The 25,419-nt window shown below is 34.9% G+C and overlaps 1 protein-coding gene across 4 annotated transcripts in view; it reads left to right on the top strand.

Moving 5' to 3' along the window:
• Positions 1–25,419, top strand: part of UCHL3 (ubiquitin C-terminal hydrolase L3) — a 43,877-nt gene that overhangs the window by 4,409 nt on the left and 14,049 nt on the right. For all 4 annotated transcript variants that reach the window (XM_030762626.2, XM_089899446.1, XM_089899445.1 and 1 more), the window contains 4 exons: positions 6,766–6,894; positions 9,711–9,867; positions 10,216–10,301; positions 12,135–12,182. In XM_030762626.2, the coding sequence (XP_030618486.2) occupies positions 6,820–6,894; positions 9,711–9,867; positions 10,216–10,301; positions 12,135–12,182 (366 nt within the window). In that variant the 5' untranslated portion in view covers positions 6,766–6,819. Of the gene's footprint in view, positions 1–6,765; positions 6,895–9,710; positions 9,868–10,215; positions 10,302–12,134; positions 12,183–25,419 lie in introns of those variants that run through there.

Here is a 25,419-nt window from a genome sequence, read left to right as displayed (position 1 = left end):
TACTAATCACGACTTTGCCAGATCCAGTGTTCACTTTTCTGTCACCATTTTTTTGATCTCTCAGCAACATTTGGTAGAGTAGCCCACTCCATTCCTCTTGAAACATCTTTTCTTGGCTGCTGTGATAATTCTGGTTTTCCTCCTATTTCTCTGACTGCTTCTTAGATTTGCCTTTGCTGGATCATTTCCCTTCCAATTACTAAGGAGTTCCTCAGAACTTTGTCCTACACTGCTAATCTTTTTATATTTTCTGTTGTATAGCATTAGTACTGTCAGTTGTCACCTATTCTGTGTGACAGATCCTGTGTTCCTCCAAGTCCTGACTTCTCTACAGAATTGGAAACTACTATATTCAGCTACCGCTCTTACAGTATATCTCCATTTGGATGTCTTATAGATATCTCAAATTTAACATGGCTGAAAAAGAAATCTGGCTTTACATCCTCTCATTTCTCCTGCAAATCCGCTTCCCCAGTCTTTTAAGGGTACCACCATTTATACAGTGCCCAAGTCAATGTCATTAATTCTTCACAGCTATGATAGTTTGGAGAGGCCATTCTTGTACTGATTTAATTTCTTGGGTTTGAATCTCTGCTCTGAGACCACAGGCAGTTACCTAGCCTCTTTGTACCTCAGTTTCTTAGTTTCTCATAACCCCTCCTAATCCTGTAAAATTGTTGTAAGGATTAAATAAATTGCTACATGTAAATTATGTATAACAATGTATAGGACAAAGCATGCACTCTGTGAAGTTAGCTGATTTTAATACTTTTCTTGACCTAACCTCTCAGATCCAATGATCTGCAACTCCGGTAGACTCTTCTTTCAGAATCTCTCCCAAATCTGGCCATTCTATTCATTTCTACCACTATGTCCCAAGCCACCATCATCCTTTGTTTGGACAACTGCAGTAGCTTCCTAACTAGTTTTTCTGCTTCTCCCTTTACCTCCCTAAAATATATTCTCAATATACACCCAAGGAGATTTTATAAAAATGCAAATCACGTCTGTGTTTCCCTGCTTAAAACACTCAAAACACAAAACAGCCTTCCATTGCTTGTCCTTAGAATGCACTTCAGGCTGCTTACTATGGCCTGATGGGGAGGTACTGCCTGCCTCCCACTTTTGCTGGCCTGCAGTCTTTGAATGCCCGTCCTGTTCCTGCTTCAGTCTTTGTACTAGCTCATCCTTTGCTTGAATCATTCTGATCTGGGTTGTTTCATGGCTGGTTCTTGTCATTTGTGTCTTAACTTAAAGTCCTCTCCTCAGTGAGTCTTTCCTGATTATGCAGGTAATGTTCCTTCCTTTTCCCACCACCGGCCCTGAAGCTACACTGACATCATGTCTTGTTTTCTTTTTTTCATAATACTTAACCACCTTGTGAAATTATCTTGTTTATGTGTTTACTTGTTTATTGTGTGTATCATACCACTAGAATGTAAGTTCTGTGAGAACAAGGACAAGTCTGAAGTACTAAGAATGGTGCCTGGTCCATAGGGGGCTCTCAACAAATAGTTATTGAATGGAAGAATGAATAAATTTTATATAGCTCCTTTCATGCTCCAGAAAATGTTTCTTAAAATTATCTTTAATGTGGTCATGAATCTTTTGCTTGAATACTTCAGTGAGCAGTATTCTATCTCATAAAGTGATTTAGTTTTTTATTATCATGAGAATAATGTATAATTAGAAGAATTATATTTCTTTATATTGAAACAAAATCTGCTTTCCTGTAACTTCCTCCAGTTGTCTGTCATCCTCCCATTGAAACCATACAGAGTAAATCTAATTGCTTCTTCATGATATTACTAGAAATATTGGGGGAAAAGGATTATAATAATTTAAGTTTTCTTCGAACATGCCCAGATTCTCCAGCTGTGATGTCTTCCAAAACCTTATCATTCCTGGTGACCTTTCTTTGAGCCTGATTGTTTGTTGTCATCCTTCATAAAATAGGCCTGCCAGAGCTGATATCATATTCCACTCTGAATAATCTGTGTTGAAATAGTGTGTTACTAAATTGTCCTGAGTAATACAACTTTTAAAGCAGATCAGCATTGCATCACTTACATTGACAATTGTGTAGTCCATATTGAGCCTGCAGTAAAGTAAACTTTTTTACTTGGTCCCTACATAAAATGTTTTTAGTATTTCCCCATTCTGTACTTAAGTAATTTCATTTTTGTTTGTTTACTAAATAGCTATTAAAATTCATTTGGCTGGTTTCCAGAGTTTAAAAACCATTGTTTTCTCATTTAACTATTAGTTATTTTCCTAGTTCTGCATCTAGCAGTTACTACTAGTATACTTTTACTAGTAGTGATATCAAGCATTTATTAGATAAGTATAATTTCTGTCATAACCCAAATCATTAGTAAATTAGTAACAAGGCAGAATCTATTGCTGTCCTGAGCTGGCCATTAAAGACCAGAGCAAGTGACTTAAGAACAAATTTGAAAGGAAGGTAGATTTAATTTTTCTTTTTTTTATATATATTTATGTAATCAGAGTTTTTGTTACTTGACTATCACCTAAAGAATGAGGAGGAATTCATTAAAAATGAGGGGGAGGGCTTCCCTGGTGGCGCAGTGGTTGAGAGTCTGCCTGCTAATGCAGGGGACACGGGTTCGAGCCCTGGTCTGGGAAGATCCTACATGCCGCAGATCAGCTAGGCCCGTGAGCCACAACTACTGAGCCTGCATGTCTGGAGCCTGTGCTCCGCAACAAGAGAGGCCACGATAGTGAGAGGCCCGCGCACCGCAATGAAGAGTGGCCCCTGCTTGCCACAACTGGAGAAAGCCCTCACACAGAAACGAAGACCCAACACAGCCATAAATAAATAAATAAATAAATAAATTTTTAAAAATGAGGGGGAGAGGCTAACATTTTTTCAGATATAAGTCCAGTTTGTGTGCAATAGCAAGGTAAGTGATGGTTATCGACCCTTTGAGAACTTGAAGAGTTCATTGTGGCTAAAATTAGAGAACAAAGTACAAAAAGCTACTTTAAGCAGTGAGAGACAAGTAAATAAGCACCAGAACATCCAGAGCTTTGCATGTGGGTTCTGGCAGCATGACCTTGAAAAGTCACAGAACCTCCCAGGCTCAGTTTTCTCACTGGTGAAAGGATGTAATAATAAAACCTCCTTTGCAGTAAAGGTGAAGTGCATTAAAGTTCCTAGCATAGTTTCTGATACAAGATACTATTTTTAAATATTTACAAATAAATTAAAATATTCTGTATCTGGTGGAAATTTTCTCTTTGGACCATTGAAAAGGATAAGTTAACCAAGGATCTTTTTTGGGCACATATTCTAATTTACTAATTGTTTTTCTTGATAGGCCAAACGTTAGTGTGGCATTATAAAAATTTAGTGAGCTAGTCAGTCAGAATTTTTTGTTAGTTTATTACCCAATGTTTAAAAAAGCCTGAAGACAGATATTAAAGGTTATAAATCCCTTTATTATATTTGGTGCAAACAGAATGCTTCTAATTGTGTAGAGAAGGCTTTGCAAGTGCCTGTACTATATAGAATACTTTTCTTTGTAAGCTGGAGAGATTTTTTGGGAATAGTTTTAAAACTGGCATTATGTTTTATCCCAGTTTTGTAAATTTAAAGAAAATACATGCATATCAGTTCTGTAGATTTGTATCTTTGAAACTACATCTATTGTAAAAATAACACTTTTTAAAAACACTGGAAGATAAAAAGTTGAGTTCCATACCATCCAAGCTAACTATTAATATTTAATATTTTAGAGAATTTCTTTTTAATCTTTCTCTATTTGACTATGATCATCACAAATGCACGTAGGTTCTTCTTTTTCCTTTAATTATAAAAGTAGGATACCTTCGTTATTTAAAAAAAAGTGAGAGGTAAAAGTTGGAGACTTTCTTCCTCACCTTTTCTCCGAAGCCCAGAGGTAGTTACTAGGCATAGCCTCTTTTATTCTTTCTATGCATATGATGACTTCCTGTGTGAGTCTGACCCATAACAATCTGGAGTCAGAGGTTGCATCGGTGTACTTAATAGATATTAGTTAAATTGAATGTCTTTTTATCAATCTTATTTGATTGGCTATATGAGTAAAAAGTTGAGGAAAAGTATGATTCCAGTTAAATTTTAATCATTTTTTTATATTTAATTTAATCTTCTATTTAATCATTGATGTGTTCTCAGTTTGATACTAATCACTCTCGCTACAACTGCTTTGGAGCTTGGTAATTTTTATACTCTTTAGCTTTGGCTGACATGGAACAAGTTTACAACTTCAAGGTAATCTGCCAGTTTCCTCCAGACTGTTTTTTCACTAAGATGTTTAACTGTTACTTTCAGTTTGCAGCACAGATGTAAAAATTACTCTGTTACATGTACCTCTTGTTTTATAACTTTATAGCAATATGGCTATTGGGGGTACATAATATTAACAAATAAATTTAAATTCTTTTATCAGGGTTTATGATACTTTTCCTTGACAGTATGCCTTTTAGAGCTGTCAGTCCTGTGCAGGTAGTATTTGGAGTATATGGAGCTGATAAATGCCTGGTTTTAGATTAGAAGCCAAATGTATCTTTCCTACCTCTTTAACTTGGCACAAATAAAAAGTATATGTAAAATATTCATTATAAACATAGCTTAACAGACATGTGTAGACATACAGATGGCTAGATTATCTATTAAGATAGAGATACAATCTTCAACAAATTTCTTGCAAGTTCAGCAAATAGAACTTGAGTGTCTATGGTTTGGCCAGTACAGTGCTAGGCAGTGGGATTAAAAAGATGAATAAGACACAGTTCCTTCCTTTGGCTTTGCAGTCAGTTTTAGTCCTTTTTTAGTTTCTAGATAGAATTGAATATTGAGGAGGGCATAGACTAAGAATTTCAGAGAAAGTGGAGAAGGGAGAGGGAAGTAGTTTGAAATACTTCATTGAACTTTATTAAAGTCTGGAATCATTAATAGGAATCAGATGAAAAATAGGTATTAACTAGAGAAGGCCATTGATTTCTGTGGCCCCAGACTGTTGCAGAGCATGTGACTTGATGAATCTATGGATGTTGAGCACATTCTGCCAAGATAAGTTTTTTAATTCAGAGTATTTCTTATTAAATGTATCTAAGACCTTATTTTTGACCAACCATACTATCAGTAAGTAGCGTTTTTTCTACAGGCAGAGAATTGGAGGGATGTGGAGAGTGGTCCTTTAATCAGGAATGTCTTGTCTTGTAGAACCTGACTGTGAGATGAATAACACTGTTTATGTAATAGGGCATGGCTTCCATTGGTTTTGCAAGATCTCATTTGATGATCTAAGTATGTGTGATCGTTCTTCAGGGAGAAATACCCAAGGCACCTTTTTATTTTTAAATCTCAGTTAATGTTGGAGCTTCCCTGGTGGCGCGGTGGTTGAGAGTCCGCCTGCCGATGCAGCGGACACGGGTTCGTGCCCCGGTCCGGGAGGATCCCATATGCCGCGGAGCGGCTGGGCCCGTGAACCGTGGCCGCTGAGCCTGCGCGTCCGGAGCCTGTGCTCCGCAACGGGAGAGGCCACAACAGTGAGAGGCCCGCGTACCACAAAAAAACAAACAAACAAAAAAACAAACAACAACAACAAAAAAACAACTTAAAGATAATGTTAGACCAGTAGATACTATAATGTATTCTCAAAGTAAGGTATAATGATGCATTTTTAGTATGTTTTTTGTTTCCTCTACTCCTTTATTATTTCTATCATGTAAAATTTATTTTGTGATGGTGAACTTTTTAAAACCATCAATTTCCTTCAGTACAGGCATTTATTGAGTTTATTGTGAAATTGACATCATTCTTATTATTATGTTCTTTTTTCCTTTTCTCTCTGCAATAGATTAGGGTCTGATATTTTATTTCCCTATGAATTCTTAAGAGTTTGAAAAAACCACTGCTCTTTTGTTACAGTTTTTTTTTTTTGCTAGATGTAGGGGAGACAGTGAAGCTGAGTAGGTTTCATTGTGTACTGAAAGTCAGGAAGCCAAGCAGGTTACTTTATTTTTTATATAATTATTTTTAAAAATATTTATTTATTTATTATTTATTTATTTTGGCTGCACCTGGACTTAGCTGCAGCATGTGGACTCTTAGTTGCGGCATGCGTGCGGGATCTAGTTCCCTGATCAGGGATTGAACCGGGCCCCCTGCATTGGGAGCGCAGAGTCTTACCCCCTGGACCACCAGGGAAGTCCCAGGTTACTTTTTATATCAAGCATTTCCTGGTGTTCCCACAAGTTGCTTGGACTTTTTTGACCTTATACACTCTTTGTTCATTGATAAAACTTGTGATATCAACCTATCATCTATCTTTAAACCTCAGTCATCATTTTTGATAATTAGGATAGACTATGCTGATTTACTACCAAAATAATTCTTTATGTACTAGAACTTAGATGCATTTCCTTAAAAATCCAATGTTGGGAATGAGTTTAAGATACCAATCAAGCCACTTGTATGTGTTCGGTGAAGTCCTGACTTACTATGTTCAATCCCAAAGTAATGGATTTTGAAAAACGGAGTTTTGCTTAATATGTTGTAAATTTTAAATGTTTGTTAACTGATTTAAATAAATTGCTATCTCTTCCTACCTTATTCATGGAAGACCTGCTTTACTTCATTCTTATTGAACATCAGTAATATTTGTACCTTCCATTCCCTTTTATGTATCAGATATACAGTATATACACATTATTTCCCTGTTAACACTAAACTGGTTTTTTTCCCCTTTTTACCAGTTTCTCAAACAATTAGGTCTACATCCTAACTGGCAGTTTGTTGATGTATATGGAATGGACCCTGAACTCCTTAGCATGGTACCAAGACCAGTGTGTGCAGTGTTGCTTCTCTTCCCTATTACAGAAAAGGTAATTGTTAAGTAAGATATAGTTTCCAGTAAATGCAGAATTCTCTTTCAATGTTGAATTAAACCTATGCTGTTGAATTAAACCTATGAATTAAGAACAGATGACTCCCTTCTTGCATAAAATGAGGAAATCTAGACAGTGGGGACATCCTAAAAATCTAGTTTTATTAAAGAGATGTATTTAGATTTTGATTTGTAGATTGACAGAGAAGCCCTGAGTCTTTTAAACTCTGGTAGTTTTCTTTTTTTTTTTTATAAAATATGGTTAGTTTGTCTCAACTGTTTTGATGTGACATTTAATCACAATTTCATGTGTATACTTTAGAATTGTTAAGTACTAGGATATTCTTAAATCTGTCTTAGAAAATATATGAATAAAGAATATTCAAAATTTTAATATATAAAATATGTAAATGTTTTCAATATATAAGTAAAGAAATCTTTGTTTTAAGGAGGTAGATGTAACTAATGACATGGGTTACATTATTTTCAGAATAAACTTGATTTGGGTGCGAATCGTTAAGCTTAAATACAATTTAATTGGCAGATTTAGGATATGTTGGGGATTATAAACAGCTATTCTTAGTTCTCTGTATCTAAATTCAAATCTCCATATTTCAGGCCTTCTAGAATGATATCTTATAGCTATGTGCATTATGGAGCCATTTTAAAACAGTTTTGAGTCTATATCTTTCTGATTTTTATTTTTAAACTTAGAAATAATAGGATGAACTCCACATTGTAAAAAATGAAGTAAATGGGAAGATGTGAGGAATGAGTATTTATACTTATATAAGTAGAAAATATAGTGGCATCTGCCACTTTCTGATATCTCTTACAATTTGGTCGGTCCCTATTTCAGCTCATAAGTGACATAATAAAAATCACTCAAAGGATATCTAGTGGATGGTTTAGGAAATATGAAGTGTTTCAATCTTCTAAGTTCTAATTTAGAAACTGATTATGTAGTTGTGAATGGCTTCAGCATACTAATAGCAAAAGAATTGTTATGGATACATCATTATCTTTTAAATAAAGTCAGTTACAGTGTTTTAAATGTGCTTTACGCTATTAATTTATTTCTCTCTGATATTTTTGTTGTCTTTAATTATAGCAGACCACAGTGAAAACACAGTCACTTTCCTTTTTCCTATACTTGCTCTGAATCATTTTAGGATTTTTTTTCTAAACCTTAAATCTTGAGAAGTTATCAAACTTTTTGATGACTTTATGGTAAGTTTTTGATAACTTCAAACTCTTTTGCTTTGTCACCAAGGAACATTGATGTTAAGCAACAACAATAACAAACTAAACTCTAGGACTGTACAAAACATTTCAGCTCAAGACCTTACTGCATTGAACTTTTCAGTTTTTATCAGTTGAACTTATATGAATGAATTAATGGTTCAGAATTTATTCTGAAAATATTTACAAATTTGATTTTGGATATATGTATATGTATAACTGGTTCACTTTGCTGTACAGCAGAAACTAACACAACATTGTAAATCAACTATACTCTAATAAAAAATAGTAAAAAATTAAAAAAATAAAAATTTGATTTAGGAGCACATTTATAAAAATTATTTTTTCAGGCACAGCTACGTTTGTTGTTAAAAGCAGTTCCTTAATTATGGGTTTTAAATAGACATCATTTGTTTCTTTTATCACAGGGGTCAGCAGACTTTTTCTGTGAAGGGTCAGCTAGCAAATATTTTCAACTTTGCAGGCCTGATAGTCTCTATTATAACTATTCAACTTTGCCTTTTAGTATGAAAACAGCCATAGACAATACAAAAATAAAACTTTACTTACGAAACCAGGCAGTGGGCCAGGTTTGGCCTGTAGCCTGTGGGCTGTAGTAGGGCTCCCTACTCTATTGGAATCTGAAAATTATAGGAAAACAATAAAATCATCTTCCTACTCTCTTCCTTCTCCTCACTTTTGTTTTTAAATTTATTTAATTAAATAATTTATTTATTTTGGCCGCATAGGCTCTTAGTTGTGGCATGCGGGATCTAGTTCCTTGACCAGGGATCGAACCTGGGCCCCCTGCATTGGGAGCACGGAGTCTTACCCACTGGACCACCAGGGAAGTCCCCATCCTCACTCAGTTTTTTAAATATTTATTTTATTCAGGTATAGTTGATTTACAATGTTGTGTTAATTTCTCTCCCCACCCATTTTTTAACCTCATTATTTTTAATGCTTTTTACAATTGGAAAAATGAGGCACAGAGACATTAAGTAACTTGTTGGAGTTGCACAGCTAATAATGGCAGAGCCAGGTTGTGGGTTAAGGCAATCAGATGTAGAGCCCACACTTTTGACATTATTGTACCATATTGTTTTTACAATCAGTTGTTATAGATAATGGTGAATGTTATGAATACCATATACTTATAAATATAGTGTGAATTTTGTTAATATAATATGATGTAACAGTATAGAAATGTGAAAAATAGAAAGTAAAAATCCTCTAGTAATCTCTTATCCCAGATCTCTTATCTCTTATCTGTTAAGTTTTTCTATATCTTTTAACACTTTTCAATGCATATACAAAGGAAATATTTTTAAAACATAAATGAGAATCATATTAATATATACTGGCCTGTAACCACTCTATAATCATGGACAGATTTCTAAGTCAGAATATGTAAATCTTTTATTCTTTTTAAAATGTTTTGTAGTATTGCATTCACATATGCCATGTTAACCAAATTCCCATTGATGTATATTTAGAGTTTTTCCATATTTATATTTAAGTCCTTTTTAATATATTATTTTCACATGTAGACTATTGATTTTTTTTTGATAGTATGAAATATTCAGAACAGAAGAAGAGGAAAAAATAAAATCTCAGGGACAAGATGTTACATCATCAGTATATTTCATGAAGCAAACCATCAGCAATGCCTGTGGAACAATTGGACTAATCCATGCTATTGCCAACAATAAAGACAAGATGCACTTTGGTAAATAATTTTTCATTACTGCTATCTTCCTCCTGCTTAAGTTATAAGTTAACTTACTGAGCAGTAGGTGGTGTTCTAGTTCTTTCTTTCGACGTATCAAATAAAGCTTTTCCTCCCTTCTTTCTTTTATAATGGGAATGTATATACTGTTAGGGGAAATATTAATCCTCCCCAGGTTTAACAAACAAATAACTTAAGCCCTATCATTTATCCCAATATTCTTATATTCCTAACTTACCAGTAAAAGGGTTTTACCTGAGAAATAGTTAGCATGCTTCTAGTATTTTCATATCTCAGTCTCTTTGAGATAGCAAGCCTTTTCAATTTTATCATCTTTAATATTCTCAGAATCTGGATCAACCTTGAAAAAATTCCTGGAGGAGTCTGCATCAATGAGCCCTGAAGAACGAGCCAGATACCTGGAGAACTATGACGTCGGTACCTTTTTCTGTCTTGATCTCATGTGTGGGCAAAATTCTCTGGGATTGTAGATTCTTTTGGGGGGTTTGTCTTGAAACCATATATTATGCAATTATGGATTTTTGTTGTATCCATTAAAACAGGCCTCTTGTACTTTTGTAACATTATCTGAAATATCCATAAATGTTGATAAATTGCCACTTCTTTTCTATGTCCAGAGCTGAATGAGAGAAAAAAGGCAATTTGATTTAACAATTTATAAAATATCTTATGATTGACTGTTCCTTACCATTCCCTCCCTATAATAAATATATGCTTGGCAATACCCTGTGTGTCTTTCACTGGGAATTTGGAACAAGGCTGAAGACCAATGGAAAAAGCAAAGGTTTAAAGGTAGATGTTAGAATATTCTCTAGCTATTTTATCAGTGTAATATTTTTGCATGTGTGAGGACACAGGCCACATAGTCTTAAGACGTTTTAAATGATTGTACCTTTTCATAGAATTTAGATTGGAATTTACATTTTATTCTATTTGAAATCTATTTTTCTTTTGAAGGCTTTTTACCTTTTAATGACATTATTAAGTAGATTGTAAGTTCTTTGAAATTAGAAACAGTATAGTGTACAAATTATTTGGCTAGAACAATGTGTTAGGCAGAGTTTGTGCCCAATAAATCCATTGACTTGATTATGTTGTTTTAGCATTCTAATATACTTTGATTATTTTAAGTTGTATTTTCTTTAAAAAACCTGCTGATCTCATAAAACGTCTTTATTTTACGTAAAAATAAAATGAACAACATAAAAGTCACCAGTAATCCCACCAATGAGAGGTAGCCACCATTTATATTTTTAATAGGGAATATATAATTGTATGCACAATATTTTAAAACAAAAATTTGATCACACTGTAATATTGTTTTATAACTTGCTTTTTTCACGTAACTTATCACAAACATATTACATACCAGTAAGTATATATTTGACATCATTTAATGGCTGCCTAGCTTTCCATAGTGTAGTATTTTATTTAACCAATAAATTATTGTCAGAAATTTAATGTTTTTCCCTTTTTTTCACCATTTGAAAAAATACTACAAGGTATATCATTGTAGCTAAGTCTTTGCAAGTATCATTAGTGATATATAATTATGTACAGTTATATGTAAATATATAAACTCCTAGAAGAGAAATTGCTGGACGAAATAGTTTGCATGTTTTTAAAGCTTTGATACTTATTGCCAAATTGCCATTCATAAAGGTACTTTCACCCGTAGTTTACTTTGACTGTTTCTCTTCATCTTTGTTAATAGTGCCTATTATAAGAGCATTTTTTTTTTTTTTAAGTTCAGGAACCTAAAATCTCTAGCTTCTCTTAAATGCATGCCTTTTGCTCCACATTTCTAAAGTGCTGACTGAAGCTGCATGATTAAGCATAAATACAGCCAGAGCTGCAGAATAGCATGTAACCTGGAGAAACAGATGAGCTAAGCTTCTTCAGTCTTTATCTGTGAGATGCTTACTTTATTCTAGTCTCAGTTGAATAAAGTGTTAAATGTTAGTTCCAGCAATTAAATAAGGTAAATGACTCCCACTTACCCCTGGCAATTACAAATAAGCAGATACTCAGTTTCCTAAAGTTTCAGAGATTTGAGGGCTGGAAAGCACAGCAATTCATTTGCTTACTCAGAAATCATTCTTAAATATTCAGTGTTAAACTGTTCCAAAAATCTCCTCCAATTTGTTTCTTAACAAGGCTTTAGATGTTAAAATTTAGCGTTGTTTTCATTTAAAAAGTTGGATATAGTCATTTGTTCCTGTTAATACTTTATATTCTTATTACAGGCCATTCGAGTTACTCATGAGACCAGTGCCCATGAAGGTCAGACTGAGGTATTTCACATTTTTCAAAACTTTTCCTGCCACTTGTAAATTTAACCACAGTTCTATTGTATGACATGTAGTTGTAGAAAATTATTGGGATTTTTTTTCCTTTGAGGGAATTTGCTTACGTAAAAGTAATCATAAAGTAGCCCAAGAACATGTTTTGACAAACTGTTAATATGCACTTTGATAACAGCCATCTCAGTTTGTCTAATCATTTAGACAGATTGCAGATTGTGTGCTGTTTGCTTTGGCTAACGGGTGGTCTTCGTGTTCCCCATCAGGTTCCTTTGACTTGCAAGTATTTTGAGAAAAGTACCTGCCCTGTAGTAAAGGTAGATAGCCAGTATGGTTTTCAAGAGCCTTTATCATGCTCAGCTTCTAGCAAAAAGCTGTAACATTCTCTTTACTCAGGAAATCTGTTCTGGGGCAATGTGATGGTCTTCACCATCTTTACTCTGTTAGCTAGTTATTTCTTCAGATCAGTCACCTCTCCTCTCCTTCTCTTGTCTCTTTTTTCATTCTCTTTTTCATGAGGGATTCCCTCCCTCCATTTCTCCTTTTTCCTCCCTCCAACCTCACCCTCCCACTCTTGGGGGAAGTTTGTCAGAAGGTATTTCAGTCAAAATGAATAGAATTTAATTAAAATCATTTGGTGTATTTATAACACATTTAAGTGTTAATACCAGAGAATTATAGATTTTCTTCTTTCTTATCCTATGCGTGACTTGCAACCATACTTTTTCATGTACAAAGATGACATTGCCTTTATGCTTTAAAAATACTTGAAAAGGGGCTTCCCTGGTGGCACAGTTGTTGAGAGTCCGCCTGCCGATGCAGGGGACACGGGTTCGTGCCCCAGTCCGGGAAGATCCCACATGCCGCAGAGCGGCTGGACCCGTGAGCCATGGCTGCTGAGCCTGCGCGTCCAGAGCCTGTGCTCCGCAGCGGGAGAGGCTACAACAGTGAGAGGCCTGAGTACCACAAAAAAAAAAAAAAAAAAAAACTTGAAAAAATACTGATTTAAAAGTATTGAACTTAAATATTCCCACTATCTTCAAAAAAATTTTTTTAAGGAGAAAACAATTTGATACTATGATATAACTGCAGTTTTTCATAGCTCTGACTGGTAACTGTGAATGTTTATAATAAAACCACTTAGGAATTTAAATATTAATTCTGCATGTAATTGTATCATACTTTCTTGGTTGCTCTCAGGTTCTGCTTTCAGATGTGTGTACCATTGCTTTTTGACTAAGTTTACATAACAGACGCGCACACACACAGTGGCATGTCTAAGTGGTTTCGACACCATATTGGAAATGAATGGGATGATCTGTTTTTTGTATTGCTTTTTACGATCTTGAGCATGTTCTTAATCTTCACTATGTTTTGCTTTTTTTTGTTTACAAATTTGTAGTGTTAAAATTAGCAGTGATGGGCTTCCCTGGTGGCGCAGTGGTTGAAAGTCTGCCTGCCGATGCAGGGGACACGGGTTCGTGCCCCAGTCTGGGAAGATCCCACATGCCGCGGAGCGGCTGGGCCCATGAGCCATGGCCGCTGAGCCTGCGCGTCCGGAGCCTGTGCTCCGCAACGGGAGAGGCCACAACAGTGAGAGGCCCGCGTACCGAAAAAAAAAAAAAAAATTAGCAGTGATGGTGAAGATCAGCATGAAATTATTGTAAAATATGAAAACCGTTAATTGTAGTAAAGCAGTTAAATGCTTTAATACCTGTTTACTTAAAAAAATTGTCTTTATGGTGCCTCCTCTTGCCTCCCTTTTGGCCTTTATCCAAATTATGGCTTTTAATACCTCCTTTTAGATGATGTTCACATCTCTTCTCTAGACCTAAACTCCTTCCCGATGTAGACTCTTTTATTTTATATGATTCCTACTAGTTGCATTTTAGCTATTTGTTTTCATATTCTTTTTCATTTATTTAAGATGTATATTTTTTTAACATCATAACAGCTCTGAAATTAGGGTGTATCTTACAGTTGATTTTGTAATTTACTTGGTGGTATTACCTTCTTTAGTTGTACATAAAATGATGCATCTTAAAACCACCGGTGCCTTAGATTTGCTGAAATGTGGTGTCATATCTCCCTTACTGTGGATTGGTGTTCGATTCCTGTGGGTATGCCCCAGAGTATCTAACACCATTCCTTGTGCATAGGCACAACACATAATTATTAATTCACCAGAATTAGCTCAAAACTAACCTTAGTGGTGTAAAAACTACCAAAAAAGGCTAAATCTTGGTGTTCTGTAGTCCCCTGAGTAAACCAAACATACTATTAGCCACTGTTCCTCAATAGGGCACTATTAACATTTTGGGACGAGTTCAGCTCTTTGCTGTATGGGCTGTTTTGTGCATTCCAGGGTGGAATATAGATTATTATATTCTAGCCACTGTATGTTAGTGACTCCCAGTCACTGAGAGAACAAAAACCCACACCATACATTTCCAAATTCAGTATCAACCACCTTCAAACTCCTGCACCAGGGACAGGTTTTGCGATCACTTTATTTCTGGTTCATCTACCGTCTGTGGACTTAAGAGTCTTTGACATATTATTATCTCCATTGCTCTCTGTATTCCAGCACACTATTTTTTGTCAGTTCCTATGACACACCTCAGTCTTTCCCATTTGTATTTGTTTGGTTTTGCTGCCATAGCAAAATACCACAAATTGGATGACTTAAACAGCAGAAATTGATTTTCTCACAGTTCTGGAGGCTAGAAGTCAATATCAGGGTGCCATCAGGGTTGGTTTCTGGTGAGGCCTCTCTTCCTCACTTGTAGACGGGTGTCTTTTCACTGTGTCCTCACATGGCTTTTCTTCTTTGTGCACTTGCAGAGAGAGAGAAGTCTCTAGTGTCTCTTCCTCTTCTTATAAGGACACCAGCCCTGTTGGATTAGGGCCCATCCTTATGACCTCATTTAATCTTAATTACTTCTTAAACGCTCTGTCTCCAAACACAGTCACATTGGGGATTAGGGCTTCAGTATATGAATACTTGGAGAACATCGTTCAGTCCATAGTACCATCTTTGTGCTTTGTAAGGGCCCAGTTCTTGTCCAGGTATACCCTTTCACTTTACATAGTTGGTACCTTCTCATCCTTTAGGTTTCACCTTAAAAGTCATTTTTCAGAGAGGTTTTCTTTCATTACCGTTAAGTAGGGCCACCTCAGTGAATTTTCTGTTATAAAATCCTTTTTATTTTCTTCTGGGCATTTTTTAATCTACAATATGTTTTTTTGTTTGTTTATTCCATTTATTTCATAGAATAGGGGTCCCATGAGGATGTGGGTCTTTTTTGTCATATTTACCTTGAATCCCCAGGACAGTGCTTGGCATTGGACAGTATATAGGCATTTATGAAAAAGTGCATAGTATAAAAGTAAGGAGCACAGGATGTAGGTTTGTATACTGACTCTACTATTTAGTAGCTTAGGCAAGATACTTTCCTTAGCATAAAATGAAAAGAATAGCATCTACCTTATGGGATTGCTGTGAAGATTAATGAGTTAATCATATAAAGTGCTTAAAATAATGCCTGGTATTTAATGGGCCCTCAGTAAATACTAGGTGGTGATTTTGTTTTACCAGGCTTTCAGAAAAATGAATATGAATGGCAGAGGATGAGCTGAAGCAGTAGGGTGAAGCCAGATCAAGGGGTGGCTTGAATTTTATAAACAATGGGGAGCCACCAAAGATGGCATGTTTAGTGTTCGGCATATTGAGTTTAAGGTGAGTAATGGGTCGTCTGTGTAGAAGTTGGATATGGAGTCTAAAGCTCTAGGGCAATATCTGGAGTTTTGTATTTGGTCGGAGAGTAGTTAGAACCTTGAGAATTCTACAGAGGGAGAATAGTGGTGAACCACAATGAATCCCTGGGGCACATAGGTGTTAAAGGAGTGGGTGGAAGAAGAGGAGCCAGTAATAACAGTGTAATAACAACTGACATCATTGATACTCTCTGTCAGAACGCTTTCATGGGAATGGAGTAGGCAGGAGCCTTATTGCATGCAGAGACTTGTAGACTAAATGAGAGATCAGTAAGATGAGCCACCAAAACACAGTAGCCTCTTTAGAAGATTGGCCGTAAATGCAGTGAAGGAGTAGTTGTTTACTTGTATGTTCTGAATTCCACCATGATTGTCTGGCCGACTCTGGCTAATCCAGAAATTTGGACGGTAGCCCCACCTCACTTATGCTTCACTAACCTACGCTGAAAGTTACTGCTTTCATGTTTCACTTAAGCTTGGGAAGATAGAAGAACAACAATGGGATATAAGGAAATTAAATTAAAAGTGTTTTTTTAAATTGTGAACAAATACAGTGATACAATAATGGAAACAGTATGCAAATCAAACGTAAAGGCAAGAAAAGAAAAATCCAAAAGAATATTTTATTTGCCTTCAGACTCTAGTTTTACTTCATCAATACTTATCTAAAAAGCCATTCTAAAGTTTGTGATTTGCCCATATTAATTTAGGAGCCATCCCAGATATGAGTAGAGATCTCCTGATGATTTATTGTTTATTTAACTTTTTACAAAAAGAATAAATTTATTATATTGCTCAGGAACCTCCATACAAATTTATAGTAATAATGAAGAATAATAGAAACTGACACAATTGTTCTATGTATGTATTAAACAAACATGCCAGTATGGAAAATGTAGCAAAAAATGCTTTTAGTAGTTATGTTTTTTTTTTTTAACTTCAAATCTTTTTTTAGCTAATTTTAGAACAGTCGAAATCAAACATCTTTGTGGGATTTTTTTCTTAATATTTTATCATGAGTATTTTCTTCATCAAAACCTCTTTATAAATAATTCCATATGGCACTGTACTCTAATGTGAATGAACCATAATTTACTTTCCAGTAACCTTAACTTTTGATATTTAGATTGTTTTCAGTTTTTCAAGTTAAACGCATAACTTCATTGAATATCTTTGTTTATTCATATATTCATTCTAGGTTCTTTCTTTAAGATCATTTCCTATAGGTAGAATTACCTTGAGTCAAAGGGATGAACATTTTTCAAGTTCTTGTTACATAATATGAAATTATTGTCTGTCTTTCATTTGATTAACCTAGTAATCTGTTTGAGCACCTACTATGCCAGGTATGGTGCTAGGAACTATATATACAGAGATAAATAAGATGCAGTTTGTGTCTTCGAGGATCTCTTACTTCAATGGAGATAGCTTCAAAAATAGCCATTGCCGGTGTTGAATTCTATTTTTAAATTTTGGCTTGTTTGATAGAGGGAAATAATGTGGTTGATTGCTAAGACCATTCAAAGATCTGTTGTAAAAGTTTATGAAATGAATTTCAATCATGAAATTAATTTACAAGTGAAATGTGTAATCTACTTTGGTTAGTGTTGTCCTATAAGAGAAGGTGTTTTTGACTATTGGGAAAGCAGTGGGTAAGTTCTGATTTCAAGTATGTGTTCATGTATATGTATACACAATTTTAAATAAATTGTGTATGTGTGTATGTATATGTATGTGTCTAGTTGGCTTTTTTGGCCCAATCAGTGCAGAATGTCAGTGATGGAGGAGGAAATAGTGTCAAGTTTTATCTTTATTAGTTGTATAAGTATAGTTTGCATGGCTTCATTTTGCTCTGAAGTATAGTTTTTCATTATTTTGATTATGTTAGAATTACAAGGAGTTAAGATGCTCTCACATTTATTTTCCTTCTTTAGGGATTTATTTTCTTCTTTCCTTGACTCTGAAAGAAACTGAAGATATTAGGAAGAAACTTAGTTCTTATAGAATGTACAATTTAAGGTCCCGATTGTTTTGGGAGAATAGATGGGAGCTGTAAATGAAACTCAGATGCAAGTACCATGCATTTTAAGCTGTATAGTCCAGTTTTGTCAAGAAATCTGAAATTGCATCTTTCTGATCTTTCTTTTTGTTTTCCATTTATTTTCCATATCCCATTTTCTCTATTCCATTCCAACAAGATGTAAGGGAAATCCTTTTGGGGAAGACTTCATTTTATGTCATTCTTAAAACTGAGAAATGCTCTGGAACTTCTGTCCTAACTCCTTACACTTTTGCCTTTTTCTCTCCTTCTGTTATCATTTTTTCTGTATATCATTCCCTGAATAGAAGCTGGTTTAAAGCGTATGTGTGGAGTTGAATGGGAGAGCTGAGTTTGAAGGAAGTACAAATTAGGATTAGTCATAGTGGGGGAAATATTATTGAAATGGTTCTTTTTTTGATCCTTTGTTTTCAAGCGTGATATTGTGTCTCCTTACATGTAATCAGTTCTTCTTTATCTAATATCACTTGAAAATGAATGATGGTTAAATGGATTAAATTAGTTGTTGAAAGGGTCAGAATGTAGTTATTACTCTGTCCTGTTTACACTTTTTTCCCTTTCTTAGGTTAACAAATATTTTGTCCTAAATGAATCAAAATAGTCTGTTTTTTATTCTTTCTGCATCATCTTCTTGTTCTTCTTCTTTTCTCCAATGTCAGGGTTTTGGAAAAGGAGATCTATAACTATTATTATTTTAAAGTAAATTCTTACATTGAACTCATCAGTTGACTCTTCCAGACCTGACTAGATGTAATTCTTCTCTCTAAAAATGTCTCCAGCAATAAAAATAGAGTTGAGGTTGTAATGATATTTGAGGATGGTGGATTTTTCTGTTTGTTTCGTTTTAACCACAACTTTCCAAAACAAAGGGTTAAGATTTAAGATTCTTTTCGTTTGTAGTCAATGAGAATCTTATTGGAGCTACTCTCAAATTGTAAAAAAAAATAATAAAGAATTTCTGGGACTTAGTTTTTGGCCAGCTTAACAATGGTAAGCTTGAGTTTAATGTAAAGTATAGAGATATAGGTCATTATCTTAATAGGGATTTTGGAGAATTGTTAACGGAAGTGAGAAAATACAGTTGTGAAACCAGTAAGAGAAAAGAGTGTTTAAAGAATATCTAGAAATCTGTGGGTATCTTGATTTATTAGGTGAGCAAAATGAAGAAATTTGCCATTTTCCATGGAATATATAGTGGTATTTTGTGTATTTCGGTATCTAGCTCATGTTTCACTCTGACTTCTTTGCCAACTGAACATGGATACTTTGTAGGAAAGTTTGCATCTTTTGCATGAATCTGGTTTTACTTTCCTGTTTTAAATTTGGACCTCAAATTTAGTGTAATTCAATGTATTATACTGAAATTTATTCAAATCTACAGGAGTCCATTTGGAATTAATTTATAATTTTGACTTTAAACTTTTAAAGTTTTATATATGTGTACATATCCTCATGCATGTATGCCTACATTTATAATTTTACTTCTTTTCATGGCATTTGGAAGCCCTAGAGAAATTCCTAATTTTTTTCCTTTCCATGTGCCATTTTTTTAGACTCAGTGGTACCTCTAAAGTTTGAAAGGACATGTCCTATTCTGGAAATAAATTTAATTGTAATGATTAAGTATATATTTTATCAGCAGGTCAATAAAAGGAATGATTTTGTAGGTATTTAAGACAAAAGAGTCTCACCATGAGATACCTGGGGTTGCTGGAAACATTGGGAATCACTTTGGGGTGTTACAGTATCAGTCTTGATTATTCTTAAGTGTCATTTATGGGTGAATGCAATGGAAATTGACATGCTTATCAATTGCCAAGTATTCTCATCTTCTTAAATTCTCACTGCTTTTAAAAGTATGTCTGTCATCTTATTATAATGATGGTTACCATTTACTGAACGCATCTTATGTGGTAGGCATTATACTAAGCACTGTGTGTACCCTACTCTAATCTTCTCAATTCCTTAAGATAGATGTTATCCCATTTTACAGACTGGAAGACAAAGAAGTTACTAACTTGTCCAAAGTCACACAGCTAGTAAGTACTGTCCATGCTCTTAAGGCAACAAAATGTATAGATAAATAAAAATTGCTAAAACAAACAAGCTCTTAGTCAACAGTAGATTTTTCCTTATAATAAACATAAAGTCTTACCCATAAACCAGCCACAGTCTTTTGGTAATTATGTTATCTGTATTTTGGAAAACAGTAATTATTTTAAGTACCTACCAGCCAATGATCCCTTTATATTTAGGAAATTACATGGTTATAATGATATTTTTCTTAGTAACAGGATGCCCTTTTAGATGGGAAAACATTTTGGGTGTAAGCCAAAATCTACTTGCTTTATTTTAACATTTTAGAATAATTTAGATTTAAGCACTTAGGGTAAACTGCCAAACACTTGATTTCTTAATAAAGAAGTACTACTAGTCTGACCCTCTGCCCCCTTTGTTAAAAGGTCTGTATCATTTCTTTTTAGCCTTTACAACATTTCTAATTCTTTGGTTATTATTAAGTACTCTAAAGAGTAATCTATTTTTTGTACACCCAGAGAATGTATATTAACTGAAGGAAAAGTAATTTGGCTTTTTAGACCGACACACTCTTTCCACCTTTTTTTTTTTTAATTATTTATTTTTGGCTGTGTTGGGTCTTCGTTTCTGTGCGAGGGCTTTCTCTAGTTGCGGCAAGCGGGGGCTGCTCCTCATTGCGGTGCGCTGGCCTCTCACTATCGCGGCCTCTCTTGTTGCGGAGCACAGGCTCCAGACGCGCAGGCTTAGTAGTTGTGGCTCACGGGCCTAGTTGCTCCACAGCATGTGAGATCCTCCCAGACCAGGGCTCGAACCCGTGTCCCCTGCATTGGCAGGCAGACTCTCAACCACTGCGCCACCAGGGAAGCCCCTCTTTCCACCTTTTTATTAAAGGTTTGAAAATTTTTTTTTTTTAGGCTTCATGACATTTCTAATTTTGTGGTTATTAAACAGTTTAAAGGGTAGTTGACTCATTTTTTCATATACAAAGTGACATACACATTAACTGTGAAGGAAAAGTAATTTGGCCTTCTGGGACCCAGGTATTTTGGTTTCTTTCTGAACTAGTTATAACTTTGAAGAGAGAAAAATTTGAACTGTTGATTGTTTTGGGAATACAGCTAGAGATAGTAATAGGTTTGCCTCTATGAATTAGGTAGTTGACAGTTGATGGGTGGGTGGCTTTGTGTGAGATGAAAACACTGAAATTGGAGCCAGGAGTCATGGGTTCTGCCTCTGCTTTGAGAGTCACTAGTTATATGACTGTGGGCAAGCCAACTAAGTCCTTGTGCCTCTAAAAGACCCCGACACTGTTCTGATGCTCATGGGCTGTGTCCAAATGGCTCACCCTGTATTTTTTTTTTTTTAACTCAAGAGGATTTAAGTCAGAATCAGAATGCTTAAAAATCTCAAAATGAATGTCTATACCTAATTCCTTTATGCAAAAAATATTTGTTAAACTCCTTAGAGTACTTTCTGAAGAGCAAATCATTTAATTCCTAGGGTTTTTGAAAAGCCTGTTCTGTTTTTTTCAAAACTGTAATGAAGAGATAGGTTATATTGCAGTGGTGTATGTGAAGTCAAATTATACCGTTGCAGACCCACGCGGTAAGCAGAGGGGGCACGGGTTCAGTGTTAATGTCCTGGCAGACAGTGATGTCATTAATAATTCTAATGAAATACATAACTTTTGACAACTACCAGAACTGAAAAACTGAGGAAGTGAGTTCTTTATTCAGATGCTCTAGAAAGTGGGCTCTTTATTAAAATCTTCTGAAAGACTCAAGAATAAGCTGTAGATATTTGATCCTTTCCAGTTAGTATGGAAAGGAAATTGGCTATTTATTCTGAAGATTCTACTCACAGTTTAAATTTTCATATTTGAAAGCAAAGCTAACTTAGTTACTTCGGCAGCTAATATTATGACACTGTAAAAGTTGGTGAATTTGTCTTTAACATTTGTAATTCTAAGAGAAAGCCTAGGAATATTAAGATTCCATAGTAATGTTCTTCATACCAGTCTTTTCATCTCTTAAAATAATATTACTTGAAAGTCCTTTACTGAAACTAACACAATATTGTAAAGCAATTATACTCCAATAAAGATGTTAAAAAAAAAAAGAAAGTCCTTCCCTGAATTATCATATAAACTTTTATTGGAATTGAAAATATATGTGATGTACACAGTTATGTCTATATTATGAATTAAATTATCTTTACAAATTGTACAGTTGGAAAAGATGTGTATATATTGTGTTCCTTTAGCTTTAGGAGGTAGAAATAAACATGACTAGAGTAAAAATTTAGAATTACTGGTTCTAATGTTTAACAACTCAACATATTCATTTACTTATGGAAAACAATACTTAGTATACTAGCAATATGATAGTGGATAAAAGGTTTTTCTAAGAGCATTACAAGGTAGTTACAAGTAAGACAGTCATAATGTAGTAACGTACTGTCCTGTATTTGATATTGTAAAACAGTTGCCAAATAGAAACACATGCACACACACATGAACTTTGATGTATGGAATTCATTCAGGAGGGTGTGCTTTTGAACATATCCTTTCTTTTTTTCATTCCTTCCTCTTATATATGGAAAACATGATGAGCAAAAAGAGGGCTAAAATTACCCATAGATAATCTGATAATGTTTGGGCAAAAATTGTATCTTCATCTTTAAATAGAAATGATCATAATTTCTACCTTAGTACGACCATTGTGAGACTCTATAGCATCCACAGTTTAGAACATTTGGTATGTAATAGTAAGCACTCAATGCTAGCTATTATTATTGTTGACTGATGAACATATAAAGATACCTGTGTGAATGTATTTACCACAGCATAGTTTATAAATGTAGAAAACTAGAAACAAACTAAAGATGCCATAATATGTTTATGGTGCATCTATTTAAGGAATAATATGTTGTCGTGAAAAATAATGTAGATATATACTTATTGAGGTGGATAGATGCCCAAAATATATGGAAAGTGAAAGCAGCGTGAAGAATATGATTTTTTTTCCCTGTAAAAAATGTTAAAAATTTTAACAAATTGCTAAAGGTCAAGTATAGGCTGGTATGATACTATAAAATCCCTATAAGCAGTGCCAAAGGGGAGCTCACATCCACTCTCCACAGACCTCACTGGGTGCCTATAAGCTTAAACTAGGGACAAGGCAAGAGAGAGGCCCAAGGTGCAGGCCTGGGGGCAGGAAGCAGCTTCTACTTTGGGAAGGGCCTGGATTCTTCTCCCCTATGGAATAAAACCTAACAATGCTGGGACAGAAAACCCTCCCTGGAGAAGGGAACAGACAAAACTACCCCTTCAGGGGAGGTATAGGAAACTCCTATGAGAGAAATCAATGGAGGAGGGAAGGATCCCGTGGAAAGCCTTGTCCTTGATATCCAGGTACAAACAACCTACTTATGGTGGAGGCTGAACCATGTCAACAAAGAATGCCTTCACCCTCCCACCATTAGACCAGCCAGCACCAACAAACAAGTGTCAAATGTGTGGGGTAGGCCAAGAGCATGAAGAGAGACCTTCTCTGAGACATAGACTCTGAGAAAAATCCTAAAGCTATGAGTGGAACAAGAACGTTGAAAAAGAAAGCATTCAGCAACCCAGCTCCTACCCTAAGCACACAGTAATGCGAGGCAGATTTTAAGCTGGTAGATTACTGAGGATAACCATAGCAAAAACAAACCAAACAGCACAACTTCTAACTAGATTGACTCAACTCCACACACTAAAGCCCTAGCAGAAGAGGAGGCATGCCCATTCCCAGACATAAATACATTTGTCTCAGTGTCTCTGCTCCTACACAGGATGTGTGCCTTTTAAACAAAAATTATAAGATGAAGTAAACAAGAAAAATAACACACTGTCACAAGACAAAGGAATCAACAGAATCAAACTCAGATATGATCCAGGTGTTGGAACTGTCAGATGCAACTTAAAATAACTGTGATTAATATGTTAAAGGCTCAAGTAGAAAAGGTAGACAACAGATACCAACAGATGGGGAATATCAACAGAGAGTTGGAAGCTCTAAGAAAGAATCGAATGGAAATCTAGTAATTAAAAACACAGTACCAGAGGTGAAGAATGCCTTTAATGGATTTGCCAGTAGACTTGCAAATGTTGAGGAAAGAATCAGGAAATGTGAAGATAAATTGCTAGAAATTTACCCAATCTGAATCACAAAAATAAAAAATCATGGGAAGAAACCCCACAAACCCCCCTAGATCACCCAAGAGCTGTGGGTCAATTTCAGATGATCTAATATGTGCAGGTAGAATCGAAGGAAAAGAGAGGGACTTCCTTCGTGGTCCACTGGTTAAGACTCCGTGCTCCCAGTGCAGGGGCCTCGGGTTCGATCGTTGGTCAGGGAACCAGATCCCACATGCTGCAACTAAAGATCCTGCATGCTGCAACTAAAGGATCCCGTGTGCCACAACTAAAGATCCCACATGCCTCAACGAAGATCCCACACGCAGGATCCCTTCGTTGCTACGAAGATACCATGTGCTGCAACTAAGACCTGGCGCAGCCATAAATAAATATTTTTTAAAAAAAAGAAGAAAAAGGTTTTTAAAATGAATTCAATGGAACAAAAATATTTTTCAAAAATAAAGGAGAAATAAAGTCTTTTAGACAAACAAAAACTGAGAGAATTCATTACAAGCTTACCTGCACTACAACTTGAATCTACACAAAGAATTGGTGAGCACTGGAAATGGAACAAGTGAAGGTAAATATAAAATAAATTTTGTTTTTTAAATTGTTCTAAAGAATGATTAAGTGCTCATGGATAGACCATATTATGGATCAGAAAATCTTAAAAAAAATTTTAAAAATTTAAATTATACAAAGAATATTTTCTAACTATAATGGAATTAAATTAAGAATTAATAACAGTAAAAAGTATCTGGAAAATCCCCATATATTTAGGAATTAAACAATACACTTCTAAATAGCTTGTTGGATCAAAGAGGAAGTCTCAGAGAACATGAGAAAACATTAAAAAAAATTTTTTTAATTGAAGTATAGTTGATTTACAATGCTGTGTTAGTTTCTGGTGTACAGAAAAGTGATTCAGTTATATATGTATATTCTTTTTCATATTCTTTTCCATTATGGTTTATTACAGGATATTGAATTTAGTTCCCTGTGCTATACAGTAGGACATTGTGTTTTATCTATTTTTTATATAGTAGTTTGTATCTCCAATTCTGAACTCCTAATTTATCCCTCCCCTAACCCCCCTTCCCCTTTGGTAACCATAAATTTGTTTTCTGGAAAACATTTTGAATTGAATGAAAAATTATTAAATATATCCAAATTTACAA

This window comes from Delphinapterus leucas, chromosome 18, assembly GCF_059928025.1.
Source record: "Delphinapterus leucas isolate spDelLeu-1000000601 "Yukka" chromosome 18, BTC_Dleu_Yukka2, whole genome shotgun sequence".
NCBI lineage: Eukaryota > Metazoa > Chordata > Mammalia > Artiodactyla > Monodontidae > Delphinapterus > Delphinapterus leucas.
Note: the sequence above shows the minus strand (reverse complement) of the source record. Positions and strands in the feature narration are given on the sequence as shown.